General features: G+C 41.0%; 1 protein-coding gene across 2 annotated transcripts; it reads left to right on the forward strand.

Moving 5' to 3' along the window:
• The first annotated feature begins 4311 nt into the window (after window positions 1-4311).
• On the forward strand, window positions 4312-19065 carry pgfb (placental growth factor b). Of its 2 annotated transcripts, XM_084915227.1 has the most exons (7): window positions 4315-4965; window positions 14481-14517; window positions 15635-15831; window positions 15946-16025; window positions 16344-16373; window positions 16456-16518; window positions 16616-19064. In XM_084915227.1, the coding sequence occupies exons 1-7, from the start codon at window positions 4903-4905 to the stop codon at window positions 16635-16637; spliced, it is 492 nt and encodes a 163-aa protein (XP_084771353.1). In that variant the 5' UTR covers window positions 4315-4902; the 3' UTR covers window positions 16638-19064. The 2 variants fall into 2 exon arrangements, with proteins under 2 accessions (XP_084771354.1, XP_084771353.1); XM_084915228.1 differs by lacking the exon at window positions 16344-16373 and having other exon boundaries at window positions 4312-4965; window positions 16616-19065.
• The last annotated feature ends 212 nt before the right edge of the window (window positions 19066-19277 follow it).

Here is a 19277-nt window from a genome sequence, read left to right on the forward strand (position 1 = left end):
AACACAGATTACTATTTAGCGCTAAGTAACTGACTAATAAAATACTAGAATTTCTCTCACCAAAACCTCACTGACATGGTACATTGGTCCAATTCAGCAAGTTAAAGTAGCAAAAATGAAGCCTATGAGGCAGTCGTAGCTACTTTTTGCACACCTGTCAGTCTTAGAGATTATATAACTAACTTAAAGCCTCAACAAAATCGAAATGGGTGCCTTTTAACTCTCAAGTGGAAATAGCTATTCAGGCTAAAATCATCTTTTATGCCAGGCTGCAAACATGATCATTTTGCAGCTGAAGTTGGATATTTGGTGGGTGTCAAAGTGGTGAATGGACTGGCACTTAGTATTTTTCCACTTTAAATGAGCACTCTTTAGTGCAAGCCATTCACACACGCACTTTTTCCTCCTATATCTAAGCTTTTCTATACCTTGTCTAACATTTGTGCATAGATTCACACTCAACTTGGGGTTCAGTATCTTGTTCATACTGGACAGGCAGGGAATCAATCTGCCAACCTTCCACTTGGCAGACAACCCACTCTACCCTCTGATGGTAACGCAGTGACTAGCCCCCAGTGATGCAGTGGTTAGCACTGTTGCTTAACAGCAAGAAGTTAAGAAGAGTGAGTCTGTGTGGATTTGCTTCTGGAATTCCAGCTTCCTCCCAAAGACATGCATGGGGTTAGGTTAATTGGTGATTTTAAACTAGCCATATGTGTGAATGATGGTCTGTCTCTATATGTTAGCCCTGCGACAGATTGGCGACCTGTCTGGAGTCTACCCTGCCTCTTGCCCTGTGATAGTGGAGATAGACTCAGCCCTCCCTGTGACCCTGAATCAGATAAGCAGAAGAGGATGGATGATGTCTGGGAATACTGACTGGCTTTTGACTCCATCCTCAAGTGGCCAGAGGAGGAACTGCAGTTTTTAGCATTTATGTGTTGGATTCATTTTTTAAAGCATGGACATTGCTTCTTCAGAGAGCTGGAGGCAGGGAGGGTACCAGCAAAACCTTGTGTACAGGCATCACTGACAATGGACTGATTAAGTCAGACACGGTATGAAAAGAAGGACTTTGATGTTGGTGAGTTGTAAACTAGCTGTGACAGACAGACTAAAGCCTTGTGTGAGATTTGCCATTTGGATGCTTTGTAACACATCGGCTGAGCCATCAGCTGATTTGTATTGGCAGTGACATCAGCTGGGATTGAGCATGGCTTTGTGGCCTGCCTGAACAAAGGCTATGCTCATTTTTGAGCAGGGCTCCTGTAGGAAGTTAAGAGCTGTCCCAAGTTGTAAACCAACATGTTTACCCATCCACCATGTTTATCCAGCACGGGACTTCCTGCAAAACCACTAATTGTCACTTATTCGTTCCTTTTTGATTCCCACAGAAGACTTTTTGCTACTTAGGCTATTCTGTTCATAGCTTCACATTGACTTGAAGCGTCTACTCAACTCACAGACCTAAGAGCGTTATCAGCAGTGTTATTTATATTTATATTTTAAAAAAGAAAGCTATAAGAAATAAGTACGGTTCCAAACATTTAAATTCTTTCAACTCTTTTGGTACGACAATTGCAGCCAATGAAAGCTTGTGTTCATGACTGATTGAATGCTGGATGTTTGACTATAATGGCCCCAAAAATAAATCAGTGAGAACAAATGGAGTCACATTTCCTTCTGACATCAAGAATTAAATCCTCATTTAGCCTGCGGTTGCCACAGCCAACTGACATTGTGATGTCCAAGACACAGCTGTATAAAGTTAAACAGCATCTAGCGGAGATTTTTGCAGTGACTGGTTCATGAGACATACAGACCAAAATAATTCCCATTTGTCTGTTAACATGTTGACTGACTTCCTAAAAATCAAACAATGCTCACACATGAACAGACAGGAGAAGAAAACAGGAAAGCACCTGACAAACTTGGACCGTGCCTGAGACACAAATATGTCAGGGTAGCGTAGATGTGTAAACAGGATTTGACATGTTTGAAATGAAAGAGTGTGTTGTGATATAACAGTAATCACCTTAGGGGAAGGTAAGCAGCTTTTTACTCATAGCTGAAGCACTTCCTATTTTCCACTTCGTTCAAACGTACTTTACAATAATACAGTTGTTGCAGGCAAAAAAATAGCCGTAGTTCGTCACAGCTAATTTAATGACAGGAAGAGGGAGCTTAAGTGTCAAATATTACCATATCCTGTTTGGGTCTGCCGTCCAGGTGGTCCATCGTGAGTAAAATCCTGTTACATCATCTCACAGAATCCTCTTGTTGGAGCTGTCCTCTCCGCTCTCATGCATCTGCTTTTTTCTTTTCTTCTTCGTCCTTTTTCAGGAAATGAACTCAGCAACATGTACAGCAACATTAAGTTACATCATTTAAATCAAAGATGATCACCGAGTGATGAATTAATTCACAAGATTCATAGTGACAGTGCGACCAACTTCTGTCTTTAGCAGAAACATTGGTCTCCCTGTAGGCCTCTAATGAGATCCTTCAAAGTAAGGGGCTCTCTGCCTCTCAGCGTTCCCCTTAAAGGCCTCACTGTGGAGGAAACCAAAGTCGCCCCAACAATGATGAATGGACATCATTAATGTTGTTCATCTGTTTAACTTTTACTCAGCAATCTTGGAAAATGAGGGGTCAACAGCAACAGGGAACTCTTATTCGCTTTTGCACTCCAGTTCCTGAGAGCCACCCATTTGGTCCTCACAATTTCAAAGGACATTTGGGCTTATTTGTTCAAACAGCCTACCTTCTTTCAACCAAGCAGCTAGATCACAGTTAGAGAGGACGTTTAGCTCACATTTTAGCCTCTATATTCCTTGATCGTCATGAGTCTAACTACAAAGAAAGAAGAAAACAGCATCTCAATTAGTTTTAAAACTTAATTTCATCAAATTAATAATTTAAAACACCCGCCCTTCAAAATAAATCTTTAAATGAATGAATATTAAATCTTCTCCAATCACATCGTTTATCTCAGAATTGAGGAGACATGTGGTTACCGCTATCAAGCTTTGTGGTTTCAGCAAAAGCAACGGGGGCCTCAAAGTTGTTTCACTTTCAGACAGCAGACAGATCCATCTCCACTGGACTGGACTGGAGTACATTATCAGTAAAACCTTGTTTGCTCGTCTTATCAGCATGTATTTATAGTCCAAACCGTTTGAGTGAGCTTATTAGGCTCTATCAGCTGGTGCACCTTTCAAAACACAGATAGATCACTGAGTAGATGGCGAGATGATGGTGAGAGTCGCTCTGACTTCTGTTAAAATGCATGCTGTCCCTGCGCTATAGCAGGGAGGAGATGCTATGACCCTTAGCTTTTCTCTAAAACATTAAAAAAAAGGCATGAACATCTCTTGTACTCTGTTATTATAGCCTTACATAGAACTTTTTCTAAATTGGAGGTATCCCTTTCTCAACTTAAGAGGCAGAAACAGCGTCTGAACATCTGCATTTGGAATATTGCAGAATATTTTGGATAATTAGACAGTCTGAAAACGATATTGTTTTTAAAAAAACCCGCTGACTATCAAGACAACGACTACACATTTAAAAGCAGCAGAGAACAAAGTAATTGCAGAGTCAAGTTCCCTGAAGAATATGTTTGCTTTTCTTGTCATGTCCCTGAATTTCAAGAGACATCCATCATTGCCATCTGGAGATACAGTTCAGGAAAAGACGAGCGTGAAATGTCTTTCATCAGCTTTGATAGTTTGCTCTTACTGATTCTGTGGAATAGCCGGTAGCTGGTGGGTGGGGGGTGTCTAAGTGTCTAAGATGTTTAGAGACACCACACTCCTGAGTGTGGTCTGTTCAATAGCAGAGCCAGTGCGGCCATTGAGCACTGCTGAAGGAATGTGTGGAAGCCCACAAGGAATCCTCTCGTTCCAGTGTTTCTGCAAACACAGAAGTCCCACACTGAAGAGTAAGCCTGTGTGTCAACAGAATAGGAATCTCCCTTTTCTGCCTTTGCAAACTTGAATAAATAGACTCAGAGGAAAATCTCCGTGCACGAGCAATGAGTCTACCATCCATGTCAGCAGTTAAAAGATCTCCAAATGTTTACCCAGCCTGAATTGCACTCACAGAATGTCGCAGGCACTCGGAGGATGTTTCTGTGTACGCTCTATAGTTTAAATCACCTGCGGTGTATAGTCTAGAATTGCACTACACAAACTAAATAAACTACCATTTTATGTTGCAGCTAAAAGGGGGAAGCTGTAAAATGTCATCAGTAAGTTGTATGTAGACAGATGCAGCAGGGCAGAGACCAAGACAAAAGGGGAGGAGATTAAACGGTCTTGTGAAAAGGTGGCGCGGAGCAATTAGACGCAAGTGCTTCTCTCTGTCTTTCTGCTGACTGCAGCTCAGAGGAGGACTGGAAACTGAAAGTTGTTGGCACAACTTCATGTGTGATTTTTTGAAGCGGATTCCTCACTTGGAGATCTTGGACTGAACCGGCTGCTCACTGAATATGCTTCGTCACATCTGGCGTTCACGCTTTTATTTCCACAGAATCCGTTTTTAAGCTCATATTAAAGCAAAACGAGACACAAAAAAGTGTGTAAATGTGAATATTTATCAGTTTCTCCTTTTTTTGTTAAAGTATTAATGTGTTGCCTCATCGTCACCTCCACTTTCTCCTGAGGGGCCTTATTCATTAGTGAGCACAATCTACTTCATCAGGTTACACGCGCGGAGCTACGTGACTCCACTCATTCTCCGCGCTACTAAACCGGGAGCAGATGACTTGGAAAATCCGTGGCAGCGAGTTTTTTTCTGTTTGTTTCTGTTTCTGAGTATTTTGGGACTTTTGTTGGATCTTTGTTCCGCCACTATCTCCATCGGGAGCCATCGCCACTCTCCACGCACAGACGTCACGAAATGTTACTGGGTTTTGTCATCGGGACTGTGGTGGCGCTTTATCTGCAGTTCTCACCTGCACAGGTAGGACGTTGCACGCTTCAGTGAAACTTTACACTCAGAAGCAAAATGAGGGGATTGCTTGTTTCCCCCACTCTCCCCCCTCATCTCCTACTTTTGCACTGAAACCACAGAGACTTTGGGTTGAGATTTTCACACGCTGCTCGGTTTATTTTGTGTCTGCTTTGTCCACCAGTAACCCCGCAAAGTAGTAAATAATGCACCTCGTTATAGAATGATAAATAAAGCGCCTATTGTTAGGTCTGCTAATAGCCTCGTTTAAGTTCAAAGTGTAACCTACATATGAAACGCTCGAGTCATCAGAAGCCAGTCAAGTGATAATGATCTATTGTTCTTTCTCATGCTGCTTTGAATGAGCGCCATCGGGCACCCCTCATTCATAAGATGAAACGTGACAAACTGCATCACTCTCTCTGTGGAGCAAATGATGCAAGGTGACTCACTGTTATACTTGGCAAAGCTTGCTAAGCTCATAATTACAGCCGCATCATACTTTAAAGGCTAGGTTCACAGACATGGATTATGTTATATTCCCACTCTTGTAGGCTATGGTGGGATCTTTTTTTTTCCGGTATAAATTTCCATCAAGGGGAGCACTCTGATTGTCATGTTGGTGATATGTTCTCTAAATGGGAAATTGCTGTGTTTCTTTCCAGGTAGCAGATCCTGGAGCTGCTTAGTCTGAAAGTGTATTTAGTAAAACTGGATCATGTTAATCTTGCAGGCACCTGCAGCTTTCCCTTCTTGTGCTTTCTTAGAAGGACATGAGGAGAAGGCAGCATTCTTTAACTGCTTTATGCCAAGAATAACAGTAATGAAGATGAACCAGTGTGAGCATGTGGAATTCAATTAAAAGCATAATTTCAGGGAAGCCGTATCAGTGTCAGGAGTTAAATCGGCCTACAAAGCTGGTCTGTTCTCTGTTGTCTGGCGTTGTCTGTTATTCTCTTAATGAAAGTCTGTCAGAACAGGGGAAACGTTGAAATTGGAGTGAGGAGTCATTCAAAGGCCTGTGTTGTGCCAGAAATACCTGTAAGAGGATGTGTCATTGAACATTCGGACCTGTGCCACCGTATGCTTCAGCCCTTGAACCTATTCAGTCTCTGATTTCCTTCCAAGGTGGCTGGGGACTTTCAGCTGTCTCTGATGGCTTTCATGTTTAATGCAAAACCAGGCAATTCTCTTGTCCATTCACTGCCAGTGTCACACTTCATACTCTGCTGCTTTCCTGTTGAATCAAGTAACACCCCCTTCCCCTTTGCAAAGCTGCAGGCCTCACATAGAGGTACTACTCGCTGACTCAGCCAGGCTCTCAGGGTTGGAAAAAAACTCCATGTCCCACCAGATTCCCAAACCCAGAGACTTTGCAGCTGTTGCTTAAGTTGAGAGTGAGTGGGAGAGGCATGAGTTCACCACATTTCCTCTAATCCTCATAATCAGCTCATGGCCCGGTTAGTCAAAACAGGAGTGACAAAATCCAGGGGCCTCAGTGTGTAGCAGGTTAGATGCCCTCTGCTGCACCCAAAGACTGATGGCCAATGTAACAGATCAAACATCTAACCTGACCAATTAGATGTCATACAGTATGTGAAGATTTAACCTCGGGATCCCTGCAGTTGCTGAAAACTTATTTGCATTTACTGATCATTTGTAAATTTAAGTTTTCTTTGTTTTCCTGCTTCAATACAATTCAACTCAAACCAGCAGCTCTTTTCACAAGTTCACACACCAAGTTATGTCTGGAAATACAGACACTAGACATGTGTCTGGGAATCGCAGACCAATAATTTAATAATGATTAGCTTTCCTAACTGTCACAGCTGTGAATCATGTGGTCAATTACAGCTGTGGACAGCAGAGAAGCTGGAGTTGACTTCAACTGTTTAATACCGTCCTACATGAGATTTATAGTGTAGTCTGTGTGTGTGTGTGAATGTGTGTCACAGACAGAGGGCGAGTCTATCATTACTGTATATATCAGTAGTTCACAGCAAGTTAAAAGAAGGAGTGTTTTCCCCAGTGTTCTTGGGTAATTGTTATAAGACAGAAGAGATATAAAGAACCAGTGAAGAGGAAAAGATTGGCTGGATTAAAGTCTGTGTTCTGCTATCTCGCTATGTTCCATAAAAAGGGATAAGATGACTAAAGACAGATGGCTGTGATTCGCAGCGAAGGCCTAGCTACACCCATCTCTCCACCTCTCGCTATTCCTTGTAGTAATCCCATGCTGCAAATCAGTCGTGTGATAACTTTTATCTCTAACACTGGTGTGTTATGTTAGAAGCATGGTGACATGGTGTCATCGGAGAAAACGGAAACAGCGTAGTATAAAAATATGTATATATAAATAGTATTTTTTTATCATAAATCAACACTGTAACAGTAGGTGTATTCTGCTGATGTTGATTCCCATTGAAATGAGCAGGTCAAACTTCCAAGCTTTGTGGCTTATCACTGAGGGTGGAAGCACCTGGGTTTCCCTTCTCAACAATAGTGGCCGCTTTGTCACCCTTTTATGAAATACAGTACAAGCTCCATGCCATCCACCAGGTGTTTTACACATGAAGTACAAACAGAGTTCAGTAAACCTAATATTGCTTTATAGGATCAATTTACAAGTACTGTATATGGAAAAGATTATTGGTTTTAGCCAAATCTCTTGTTATTTTGTACTGTGTATTTCTTGGGACAAAGCAGTCGTCTATTTACTGTATTATTGGCAGCCCTGCATGTACAGTACAGTGTGTGTTTTAACCTGAAGTTACAGTAGTAGGACTACTGTGAAACCTGCCTATACTTTGCTTTTAAATACCTGTTGCCTCCTGCTCATTTGACAGCTATCCCTGAGTTAGATCAAAACCACTGGAATGCTCTCCGTACAAAGCCGATCTCTTAGTGATCGTAGTGATTGTATTTCATGCTTGCATAAACAGAACCAAACCTGAATGGCATTTGGCAGCATTTCCAGGGTGAAATAACTCATGTCCTGAAGATTTGGACATCTGCACAGCTCACAATTTTGGTCAACCTCTGAAAAAATATTTTTGTGATTATGTTATGATGAAGCTGTGAGAAAAAAATAGCAAAGGTTGAGGATTGTATGCCTCACTGAAATGCAGTTATGAAATTCTTTGAGTGACTTTTTAAATGATATAACAGATATGGGGAAATTATGCCTAACCCATGTGTTATTGCCAGAGTTCTGATGAAGATCATCACTTCATCGGTACACCGTGTTTCTGTGTCTCTAAAGGCAGTGAGCCTCAGCTTCTGCTTTTGTATTCATAAGGACGTGACGCCACACAGGTGTTTCCTTTAAATCACTCTCCGCACCAAAACAATACTTGAGACTGGCCATCTGTACCGCACACATGTGTTTGTGTTCAAGTCAGAGCAAAGAGCAAATGTATAATCAAACATTAAGTCGACTGCTCCCTTCCCTCCGTGTCTTACTCTGTCTTACGCTTAGCACATCTTCCTGTGTAGATCAGATGTCTGCACGGGAGTCCCTGCAGTGGTGGTGACCTGCTGACTGCCCCTCTGTGTTGTTGTGGTACTTCTCCCTGGTTGTAATGTCCTAGCCCAGGGGAGAGTTGCAATCGCAATCAGGAAATATGGAGTTCTCCTTCCTCCAACAGAGGAGGAGGAGTGGCTGTGCTCAGGGCAGCCGTCTACTCAGCTAGCTTTAATCTCCCATCTGGATGTAATTTACTGTGGTTTACAGAACAGCGTTTACTGTAATGGAGACCACAATTACCACCGGTCAGCTTATCTCAAGACTTGTCGTGTGTGTATGTTTGCGGACAGGGTGCACAGTTTACACAGTGGTTGTGTGTTTTTGTGTGCGTCCTTGGGGAGACATTTATGCATGCATTAATGGACTTATACTGGGGAAATCTTGGTTATCTAAATTAAAATTTACGCCGACCCTTACCTCTCCCTCATCACTTGATCCTATTTTACTTCTTGTTGTTTTTTGACTAGACGGCAATGTCAAAAAAAGCAGGATTGTTTTCAAACTTCAGCACTTAGGCTTGAAAAAAACTGTTTTGGTTGTTGCACAAACGATACCTATTCTTTTTGTCAGCTTTCATACAACAAATCTCTTTTTCTGCCGTATCTCAGCAGCAGGATCCAGTGCATGTGGCTCCAAATTGAGAATGGGTCTGCCTGCACATGGATCCACCATATTTAATGTAAAGGGCAGACATGACGATGTCAGTGAGTCTCATCTATCTCCCAGCAAGAACACTTATGTGCATGTGCTAAGCTGTATGCATAATATCAATTAAAATGCATTAATTCTGAAATCTGGCAGTTATACATGCCTATTTATGCTACTTTTTTGTTTGAATCTGTGTGATCTATGTGTGTTTGTGTACTTACGTGTGGAATAACTCGTGATTTCAAAGTCTCTCTGATGATTCAAGGCATTGCTGTGGAATGTTTACCGCATGCTCCGATGAAGTTTTTTGGTCTTTTGGCTATACCCAGTGACCACCTAGAGACTGGGTACTTCTCAGTCCTGTAATAGCACCGCTGTCAAAAGCTGACCCGCCATGTGTGTACAAAAGAGAACCGGTCTTTCTTTTGTAGTGGTGGAGAGAGTGACTTCATGCTCCACGAGAAGGCAATGAGTTAATGTTGTGGCCATGGCGCTGATGACGTGGAATCTGGTTAGCAATAAAGGGCACATGAGGAAGATCAGTAAAGCATCATTTCTAACTTATTGACTTGTCCACTGTCCCCCCTTCTGATTGGCTGCCTCCCTGAGAAAACCAAGTTAGGGCTCCACTTTCTCTGTGACATAATACAGATACAAGAGTAGACAAAATTTGTCCAAAGAAAATAAGCATTTAAAGCCGTCTGCAGTCTGAGACTTTGGCTTACAGTGATTACTTGTACGTATTCTTGACCATTTAAAATCTTTGTTATGATTTATGCAAGTTTCTACCACTGTACCAAAATATGTGAGAGAAAATAAAGAAGGTCCACTTAAAAATTCCCTTGTTATGCGTCTTCAGAATCACCCAACTGCCAGACTACTTATATTTACTCATTTCATTTAGTTTACTGTCATTCTTTACCTCATTTAGCAAACCCAGTAGGTCAAGTTATCCAGCTTGACTGAACTAATTAATGTAAAAGCAATTACAGTTTGTCAGATGGTCAAAGATTAAGGGGACTGCCTAGAGGACTACAGTTTACTACTACAGCCTGAATACCATCAAAGCTGGAGATCCAACGATACATGTGTGCTAATCAGATGACCTAATCTTTAGTCAACAGAAGCAATGAGTCAGCATTAAAACTGCATGTAATATGGCAACATATTACATGCATGCAGTTGTTTTTCAGCCGAAAACTGTAGAATGTGGTCGGCTTTTCAATGGTAGAAATACAAGCATGTTGCGAAACACTCATTCCTTTCAGTGTCTTGGCTCCATCCTGTATAGTATGAATTAAATCCTATTGTATTGTCAACCACAAGAGATATAACCTAAAACGCCCTACCAGCATGTGAAAAGAAAATCTTACTGCAGGCTTTAAGATAGCCGTCTATTACTTTGTGAAATCTGAACTATGTATGTATGGGACGCTGATTACTGATTATTACTGTTTTATACCTTGGACTGGAATGACATGAAAGCATTTAATTGTGATTTATATCCGCCTTTAGAAAACTTCCATTTCACTCTGCTGGAAAACAAAAGCATGCCCCACCCTTACTCTTATGCAATCCACTGGAGAAGACGAACCTAACCTCCAGTCTGCATCAGTTTCTCCGAGCCCTCAGAATAGGCTTTTCTATCTAATAACCCTAAATTGGTTTGGGAACCTTTGTATTTGATCTGCCATCCTGTTCTTTCCTTATGAAAAATACATTGTGGAATAAGCTGGCTGGACTCCAGATTTTTCTGGCAGAGGGCCATGGGTACCTGCTGTTTTCCTCCTCCTCCACTTGACCCTCAAAGCTGAAACATCTTCTGACAATTATGCTGGTTCCCTGTCATGTTTTAGGTTTGCTCCCTATGCACGCTGCCCTTCCTCTGACAGATGGAATAAGCAAGGAGGTTAAAGATGACGCATTTCAGCTGTGTGGGACTGCAGAGTAATGAGGCTTGGGGCCTCTGCGGCCCAATGGCAGGAGCCCAGGGACGCAACAGGTCCTCTGATTTGACCTAGAGTACAGCACAAACTCTTAACCAGCAGTAGTAGGAACAGAACCTTATAAACAATGTTTTATTTCAGCTACAACTACTACAGACAACTCAATCCATACTCGCTTTCTCCAGCTGATTACTGAAATACTGAAGCACACTGCGCCACCAAAGCACCAAATGTCAAGACCTGAAAGCATTTCGTACAACTACAGTCACCAGACTGCATCTACAAGGTTACTTATGGAACCTTGTAGATGCAGTAAGAAAGGTTTCTCTGGCACAGGAATAGTTGGAAAGTTTAGGCACTTAATCACTGAAAGGTCCGAGTTATGTTTAAATAAAATGTCAATTACCAGTTACATAAAGCTTAAAGGAGATGTGGCATCCCAATCTTTTTTTTTTATCTTGCTAGGATCAAAGAGTTGCTTAAGCGGGTCCCATCAAACATTAGTTGGGAGCTGGAGTACACCAGTTTTACAGAGCTAACACTGAGAGAAGCAACCATTCACCTACAGCTAATGTAGGATCACAAATTATCTTCGCATCCATTATCTTTGGAACATGGAGGAAAATAACACATGCATATGTAGACCATGTAAAGTCACCACACCTGTAGAGTCCAAGCCACTGCACTGCCATGCTGTTTCCAATCCAATTAGTACAATTTTTTTATAACATATATAATTTTATATTGGTCTTTTTTCTGAAAGTTTCAAAATAAACTAATCGTTTGTTGATAATGATGGTAATTGTTAGGTCCTGATCTTTGATTCCTCTATTAACATAAAGTACACATTTGCATTCATTCATTCTATATATGGTGGATTAAGATTAGGATTAAAAGTAAGGATGCGATGGGCCGTTTTTAATCAAATCAAATGTAAGCTATGGACTTTTCTTTACATGTTTGATACATTCACATATGTATATGAATTGACCCTCTAAAGCTGTTTATGTTGCTAGTTTTTATGTATTGCCAACGTTTAAGTCTTGTATATGGAGAGTCTATAAAATATAAGACTATCATTTTAATCTTTGTGTCAGACTACAGCCCAGAATATTTAATCCATTTTATGAAGCATAGCTTTTTTTGTGTTAGACAGAAACAGTCTGTAAAACTCATTTACTGGAAAGCCAGAATGGATGTTTCTGCTTGTGTGTAATGGTAAAAAGAGGAGGGATTTTCTGCTCTTAATTCCTTCTTGAATATTTCAGCACTTTCTGTCAATTGCAAAAACCCAGATGTTGTACATACAAGTGAAAATTCCAATACAATGGACACAGAGGAGAAGTATTGGGTTATAAACCAAGAACAGATGAATTTAGTCTAGTCATGTCTAGTTTATTTCTATAGCCTTTAATCACACTTAGTCTCAAAGGTCCTAACACCCACATTGTGAAACCAATAAATGATAATGACACATGGTGGCGTTACACTCTAATTGAGGACAAGTAAACTCCCTGAATATGGTCATCAGGGAACAAAATGTAAGAAACATTCAGGACTGCACAGAAAGCGAGCATGCTTTTAGGATTAATGACACATTGACCACATTTATTAATGTGAAACAGTCCCCCTTTCCACAAGAGCCTAATCACACTCTGTCACCATGAATCATACAGTTAACACTCTAAGTGCATAAGACGGAGGGAATTGCTACGTGAGGATCCTCACGAAGCCTTTTTAAGAATCTGGTGGATTCTTTTGGGCAGCTCATTCCTCTGCTGTCCACCGCAAAGGGTACCAAAGATGTTTCCTCATCATGTCAAGGCTCAACCCATGACCAAGGTTAGAAAATCCTCCAAAACCTCAAAACATTCAGAGAGGCAAGTGAGGCCAGAGCCAAAAAACCCTTGTGATGTGGAGCAGCCACGACACGCAAAAGGGTGGAAAAGGGGAAGCTGATCTTATGCCAGTTAACGTTGGACACGAGATTCATTTTATCAGCCTGCCATTGAATATAAAATATGGTCAATGGGCCTGAAAATGAAAGCAACTTTTGACAATAACTGGAACTGAACTGTGACTTTCCCATGCTGTGCTTAAAGAATATTCTGCAAGTAGAGCTTATATCCTGCTGTGTTTCAGTGAGGCTGACACAGCCCGATGGATGCTACACTATAGAACAACTCGGCAATCATAGCAACAGCTGTAGATTTTAGCCAGAAGAACAAGAACAACCGTGTTGAAAAACGGGGAAGATGCCTCAACAGCTCCCTTTGCCCAGAAAGGACTCTTGAGTGATATTTGTAGTCTTTAATAGAGAACGCTGTGCAGCTCAGAGGACAGGTCAGTTTCTGACACTCATGTCAGTGACAGTTTTACGGGAACTGCTGAAATGTTTGCAAGTGTAAATGCATCATCATCATCATCAAATCGGGACATTCCTCTTAAATCACACTGTTTGGAGGCGGGAGGGAAGGATGAATACAGCAGTATGCTGACAGATACTATCCTCATCCTGAAACTAATTTTGGTTCATAACAGGAAAAGGATGGATTTCAACAAAGCACAGATGGTGTATAAAGCAACAGTCTTTATTGCCATCACTCGAGGAAGTCCTTGTCAGGCTGGTTGCTGTTGCATAAAGACTTTTTGCTCCAGTATCATTTGTCCCACTGCTATTGTCTACAAAAAACATTGTTACACTATGAATGTGATCCGGCATGTGTCATAGAGAAACTCAAGTCCAACACCAGTGACGAGGAGAATCTGCGGAAGCAGGTTGTCTGCCGCCTGTCCTGCACTTCTGCCGGAGGGTATTTTATCAAACATAGATTTCCCTTCCTGAGATGGAGTCAACCAGAGGTTTTGTGTTTTCCCAGGCGAATGAGAAATTCACTCTGTTTATCATGGGATTATGGGAAAAAATCAAGACGGAGGAGGAAACAATCAATGGGAAAATAAATAGAGAGCTGAATGTTACACCACAGGAAACAGGTTTTGAACCTAAACAGTTGGGCACACTGTAGATATATATGAAGACCTCTATCTGCTGCCTGTCCAAAAGACTCATCCCCAACAGAGTGGGAATGACCTTCCACTTTGGTGTACTGTTGTTCCAGCTATCGCCACCAGAGGATGAAAACACTGGTTCTGTCAGACGTTAGTGTAAAGGCAGGCTGACCTCTCTATGTGTATAAAGGTTGTAGGCAATAGTGTTTATATTTGAGTGGGTGGGTTAACAGTTTGGATTAGTTTTATATAATGTTATTCATGTTTAGGTATGTATTTAATGTTTCTGGCTTATTGCCAGTACCTGTTTCACTTTCATTGTCAGTCTTGAGGCTCGCTGTCACATCCTGTCAGACCACAAATAATAATTCTGGATCCCCACGTTTTGTGTTTTTCAGAGTCTTCCCTTGGCAAGTATAAACAGTACAATGGAAGGTAAGGAGTTCTTCAAGTTTTAAGCTTTTAAGTCTGCATGTCCTGGATAATATGAGTTAATAAAACTTTCTTCGAAAGAGTAGCTCTGACTCTTTTGTTACGCTGTATTTTCTACAGTGTTTGTGGTTTAGAGAAAATAAAAGGGGGAGACGAGAGTTTAACAAAAATATATTCCCTCGTTGTGCTCGTCACGCAATGCTGAAAAATACAAATGACTTAGTTCTTTACTCTTGCATGCTAGTTAGTCATCGAATTTCATCTGAATATAGAGCACAGCAGAGCATGTCTAGGCTAGCAACGATTACTCAACTGCTGACCTTCTCTCTTCATATCCTTTTGCTCCCTTACATTGCTATACATTAACACTAATTAAAGAGGAATGCACTGACAGCCTGGTAGAACTTGCAGGCAGAAATGATTGCATGGACATCTAAGAGCCAGATCAGCAGAAGGCATGCAGTCCACTCAAGAGGCACTAACTGGCCATTGAACTGTCCCTTTGCGCTGTACTACATTACAGTTTGTGGCCTCATCTCCTTACCATGGATGCTTCCCCAGCCGTCTCCTCCCAGCCTGTCTGCTTTTATAAACAGCTGTTGTAGTGTAAGGCTCCATTTGGTGACCTCTGAGGGTCACCACAGTCCCAGAGGTGCCTGAGGGGCAACTCCAGTTCCAGATCCAGCAGGGTTCTGTTCATGGCCATGTTCCCAGTGTTTGTTTTCTCTTACTTCTCTGTTTGGCCATAGTTGTCCCTGTTCTTCCTCCACAGTCTCCCCAAAGCAACTAGGACACTTTCACACATGTACTCCCACAGGAAAGCACACTGTACATTAAACAAATGTTTTTTTTTCCCCCTGAAAATGAAAACAGGATACATACTGGTGTATAGGTTTCTGTGTACAGGGACATGAAAGCATATCATTGCTGGATTACTGAGCTAATTACCAGTACTGTTTGTGTAGAACTGTATCATCTTTAAGTTTAGCTTTTTTAGCTGTCAAATACAATCGATATTGTCACAGTAAGACGAAAAACTGATCGCTAACCAAATAAAAATGCAGAGAAGTCCCAGAAAAAATATGGCACTGCTTTATACTTTGCCTACTCTTATTCACAGTGCTTGTGTTTGAAAAAGTTTGGGGTCGCAGCTTTTGCCGCACCATTGAGAAGCTGGTGGAGGTGGTGCAGGAATACCCATCGGAGGTGGAGCACATCTACAGCCCCTCCTGCGTTCCCCTGGTGAGGTGCGCTGGCTGTTGCGGAGATGAGAACCTGGAGTGTCATCCCACTCAAACCACAAACGTTACCATGCAGGTAAGACCTAAGTGTTGTGCAACATAACTGTGAGTTATAACTCGTAGCTGTGAGCGCTTCATGAGGTCGTTTTGACAAATCTCCGTTTCACCTCCACCCCTCCTCCATTCCCAGCTTTTGAAAATCAGGCCATCAGAACAAGGTCAAGAATATGTTGAGATGACGTTTGTGGAGCATCAAACATGTGAATGTAGGTAAGAAAAAAAGAAGGGTGTTGTGACATAAGTTATTGATAAGTATGCAAAATATAAACCCCGTCTCCTGGAAGTCATGTTTATGTTTCTCATAGATTCATCTCCAAAAACAACCCCGTGCTTGAATTGAATACCTAACAGAAAATAAAGTTGTTTTCCTAAAGATTCCTGCACTGTCGACACAATATCTGCTAATCGAGTTTGGTCATTAATAGCAGGCAGCATAAACGTAACTTCTAGAAGACTGGGTGACTCTCACAGACTTTCAAATGTTGTACCTGGACATTCATGTTAATTTATCGAAACCTTTGCCCTCAGAATCAGGAAACCTGTTGTGAAGGTTCCAAAGTAAGGGAATATTCTTACAATATTAATTTTGCTATTTGTCAAAAACCGCAAGCTTTTTTTTATAATTTGGTTCTTGGTTCAGGAAAAGGCGAAGAGGAAGAGGAAGGAAGAGGAAGGAGAGACAAAAAAAGAAGGAATGTGACAGGTGAGGGGCACACGGGGGGGAGAAAACGTTCATATATCCACCATTTTATCTTATTACAGCTTTTAACAGAGGCTACGTTATCACTTGTGTTCTACAGGTGCCAGATTCCTCGCAGGTAACTGCAGTGGCGACCCAACCCCCTGTTGCAGTGTGGCTCACTATTTGTTTCCAGTCCAGTGGGAGCATCAAGAGTCTCCTTCACTCATCTATCAATACTGTGTCTGCAGCAGGAGACTCAAACAGCTGGGTTGATTTGCTGACATGCCCTTATGCTGATGGGCAGGGTGTTTTTGTAACGACAAGGTTTAACAGGAAGTGCGTTTTGACTGGTGGAAACACTGCTGTTACAAGCCTGAAACAATGGACATCCCTGGGAGCCAGTGCAATGTAGAACCAAACAGACTGATGTCTTCTTTTTATGCTAGGTATTACTGTATCAGTTATTATTTGTCAAATCCTTTGGTATTTAAAAGAAGGTTACACATGTAAAAAAGAAGAAAAGTCTATATTTATTAATATAGTTGGACCAGAGAACACCTTGTGGACTTGATGTGCAACTTCTTTGTACATGCGATAAGGAAATGTCTCCCTCTAGTGTTTATGGAAAGTGTTTTAAACCTCTATATTAAAGTATTTTGCAATCAGATCATCATCATATCTGAGATCTGTTCCAAAAGCCATTGTTGCGTAATTGCTTGGTGTGTATAAATCAAACTCTTTAACAGCATCATGTGACCTGAATGGGAAAACAACATTTAGCAGAAATGTTCATAAAGCGAAGATTTTCACAAAACTTCAAACTTTCCATATTTATGGAATCCAGCATACAGATGTTCTCCTAACAAGAGGCTAATCTTGATTATCTGGCCCATTTATCTGAAATGAACACAGTGGGTGTGGCGAGATCAACGGCAACTGGCACATTCGTGTTAAAATAATGAATACACTTATGTTTGAGTAGCCCACATGTTTTTGCAAGAGTAGAAATTCCTTGTTTCAATTTTTTCGTTTATAATTTTGATCAAAACATTCTCGGATATTTCAGCTCGCCCATCATGCATTTCCAACACAGGACATACCCATGCGTTGCTTGTTTAGTCGCTCAAAGTAGACAGGTTGCAGTTCTATGACAATACATGAGCCTTCAGGAGGGTATTTGAGGTATGCAGATTGAATTAAATACTGTACAGAGGGGCAGTGCACATCAGAGGGTTGGACCCAGTTTTTGGCAAACCACTCATTTTTTCTCGACTGTCAGTCACAAGGACATAACATACGGTGCACGTTCAATGATACACTACTTCACTCTGCCTGTGCCTGTACTTGAAACATATCAAGGACCATACAACTAATACCCACAAGGCTTCCTTTGAATGCCGTGGAATATTTGGTGTGGTATGTTTCTTACTGTGGTGTAAGCAAATAAGTGAAATGTGAATTCAGATTTAAGTATTCCAGTGGGATATATCCAGTCATACATTGTCTTATCTACTTGTCAAAGTAATGGTTGTGGAGGAGGCTCGAGCCTGCCTGTCCCTGACCTTGGGCAGGAAAGAGGGTACACTCCAGACAGCTCACCGGCGTGTCTACGGAATACAAATTCTTAAAGTTGAAATTTAAAAACAGTGCTATGACAGGTTAAAAGTAATTGCACTGTATGGAGTGCTGCAGCAACAGGGGAAAGCTTGAATACTAATTATTTTTGCTTTTTATAGCCGTTAAAACATCATGTAAGCCCTCAAAATCTTTTTTTATTAGAATCCAAAGCTCCCAAATTGAGCTCCCACATGTAAAAGCATTAGTTACGGTCTCAAATGTTCATCCCATGTGCTGTGTGCAGCTGAACAGCACAACCTTGTGTCCAACTGGTGACTCAACAATCCCATAATCCCACACCACAGGTGTCATCCTCTGTTTCTAGAAACACTGCAACATGGAAGGGATGAAGTTTCGTAGAAATGTTACGAAACTTTTGTTTGTTTGTTTGTTTGTTTGTTTGTTTCATGTATCACATAAAGAAAATCTATGAAAATGTAAAAATAGCATTTTGACTGATGTAGTGTTTTATTTCATTTAAATATTTATTTTGTAATAAAACTGTTATGATTGTCAGATTGTCTTGTGTAATTGTTTAGTAATTCCGGTTGTATTCAATAATTATATACCAGTAGGCAATCCTAATAGATGTACCAACTGCTGGCAGTCTTAATCTGTTTCACATTATCACAAATAATAGCAAACTATATGATAGGCCGTTTACATTTGTAGGCTTACAATAAAATATCAAACACGGTAGATTTTTTTTAAAAAGACGTTTTTCAGCCTAAACAACTAGTCTGATGGGGTTACGCACACCATAGCGTAACCCCATCAGAGCATAAGTCTCAAAACAAGCTCCTCTTTCGCCAACCCCAAGAATAAAACATGTACTTCACCCGTTTCCGTAGCAACCTCTATGTATCAGGTTATTAAAGCCCTTAATAGTGTCTCACAGGGAGTTGTTGTTCCCGTCACAGCTCTTAAAAGTACACTTCTTAAAACCACTTAAATTACAACCACTAAAAACTGGACTTATAACCCCATCATCTGAAAACCCTTACTTATTTTTAGAAACTTATCCAGGAGGTTGCCGTAACAGACAATAAAGTTGCAAATGTGTTTTGCGCTTTTTTGTCCTTAGATAAAAAAAAAAATTATTATCATTTAATACTTTCAGAAATGTATTCCATAACAAACTAATTCACAGCATGAATACTTAA

The sequence above is a fragment of the Perissodus microlepis genome, chromosome 19 (genome assembly GCF_051167445.1).
Source record: "Perissodus microlepis isolate ML-2025 ecotype Zambia chromosome 19, ASM5116744v1, whole genome shotgun sequence".
Classification (NCBI taxonomy): Eukaryota; Metazoa; Chordata; class Actinopteri; order Cichliformes; family Cichlidae; genus Perissodus; species Perissodus microlepis.

Bases quoted from the DNA above. Each gene is read 5' to 3' on its own strand.
- pgfb (XM_084915227.1), top strand. From the start codon at position 4,903: ATGTTACTGGGTTTTGTCATCGGGACTGTGGTGGCGCTTTATCTGCAG. The intron at 16,026-16,343 runs GTAAGAAAAAAA...CTTTGCCCTCAG, and splicing joins CATCAAACATGTGAATGTAG to AATCAGGAAACCTGTTGTGA. The intron at 16,374-16,455 runs GTAAGGGAATAT...TTCTTGGTTCAG, and splicing joins CCTGTTGTGAAGGTTCCAAA to GAAAAGGCGAAGAGGAAGAG.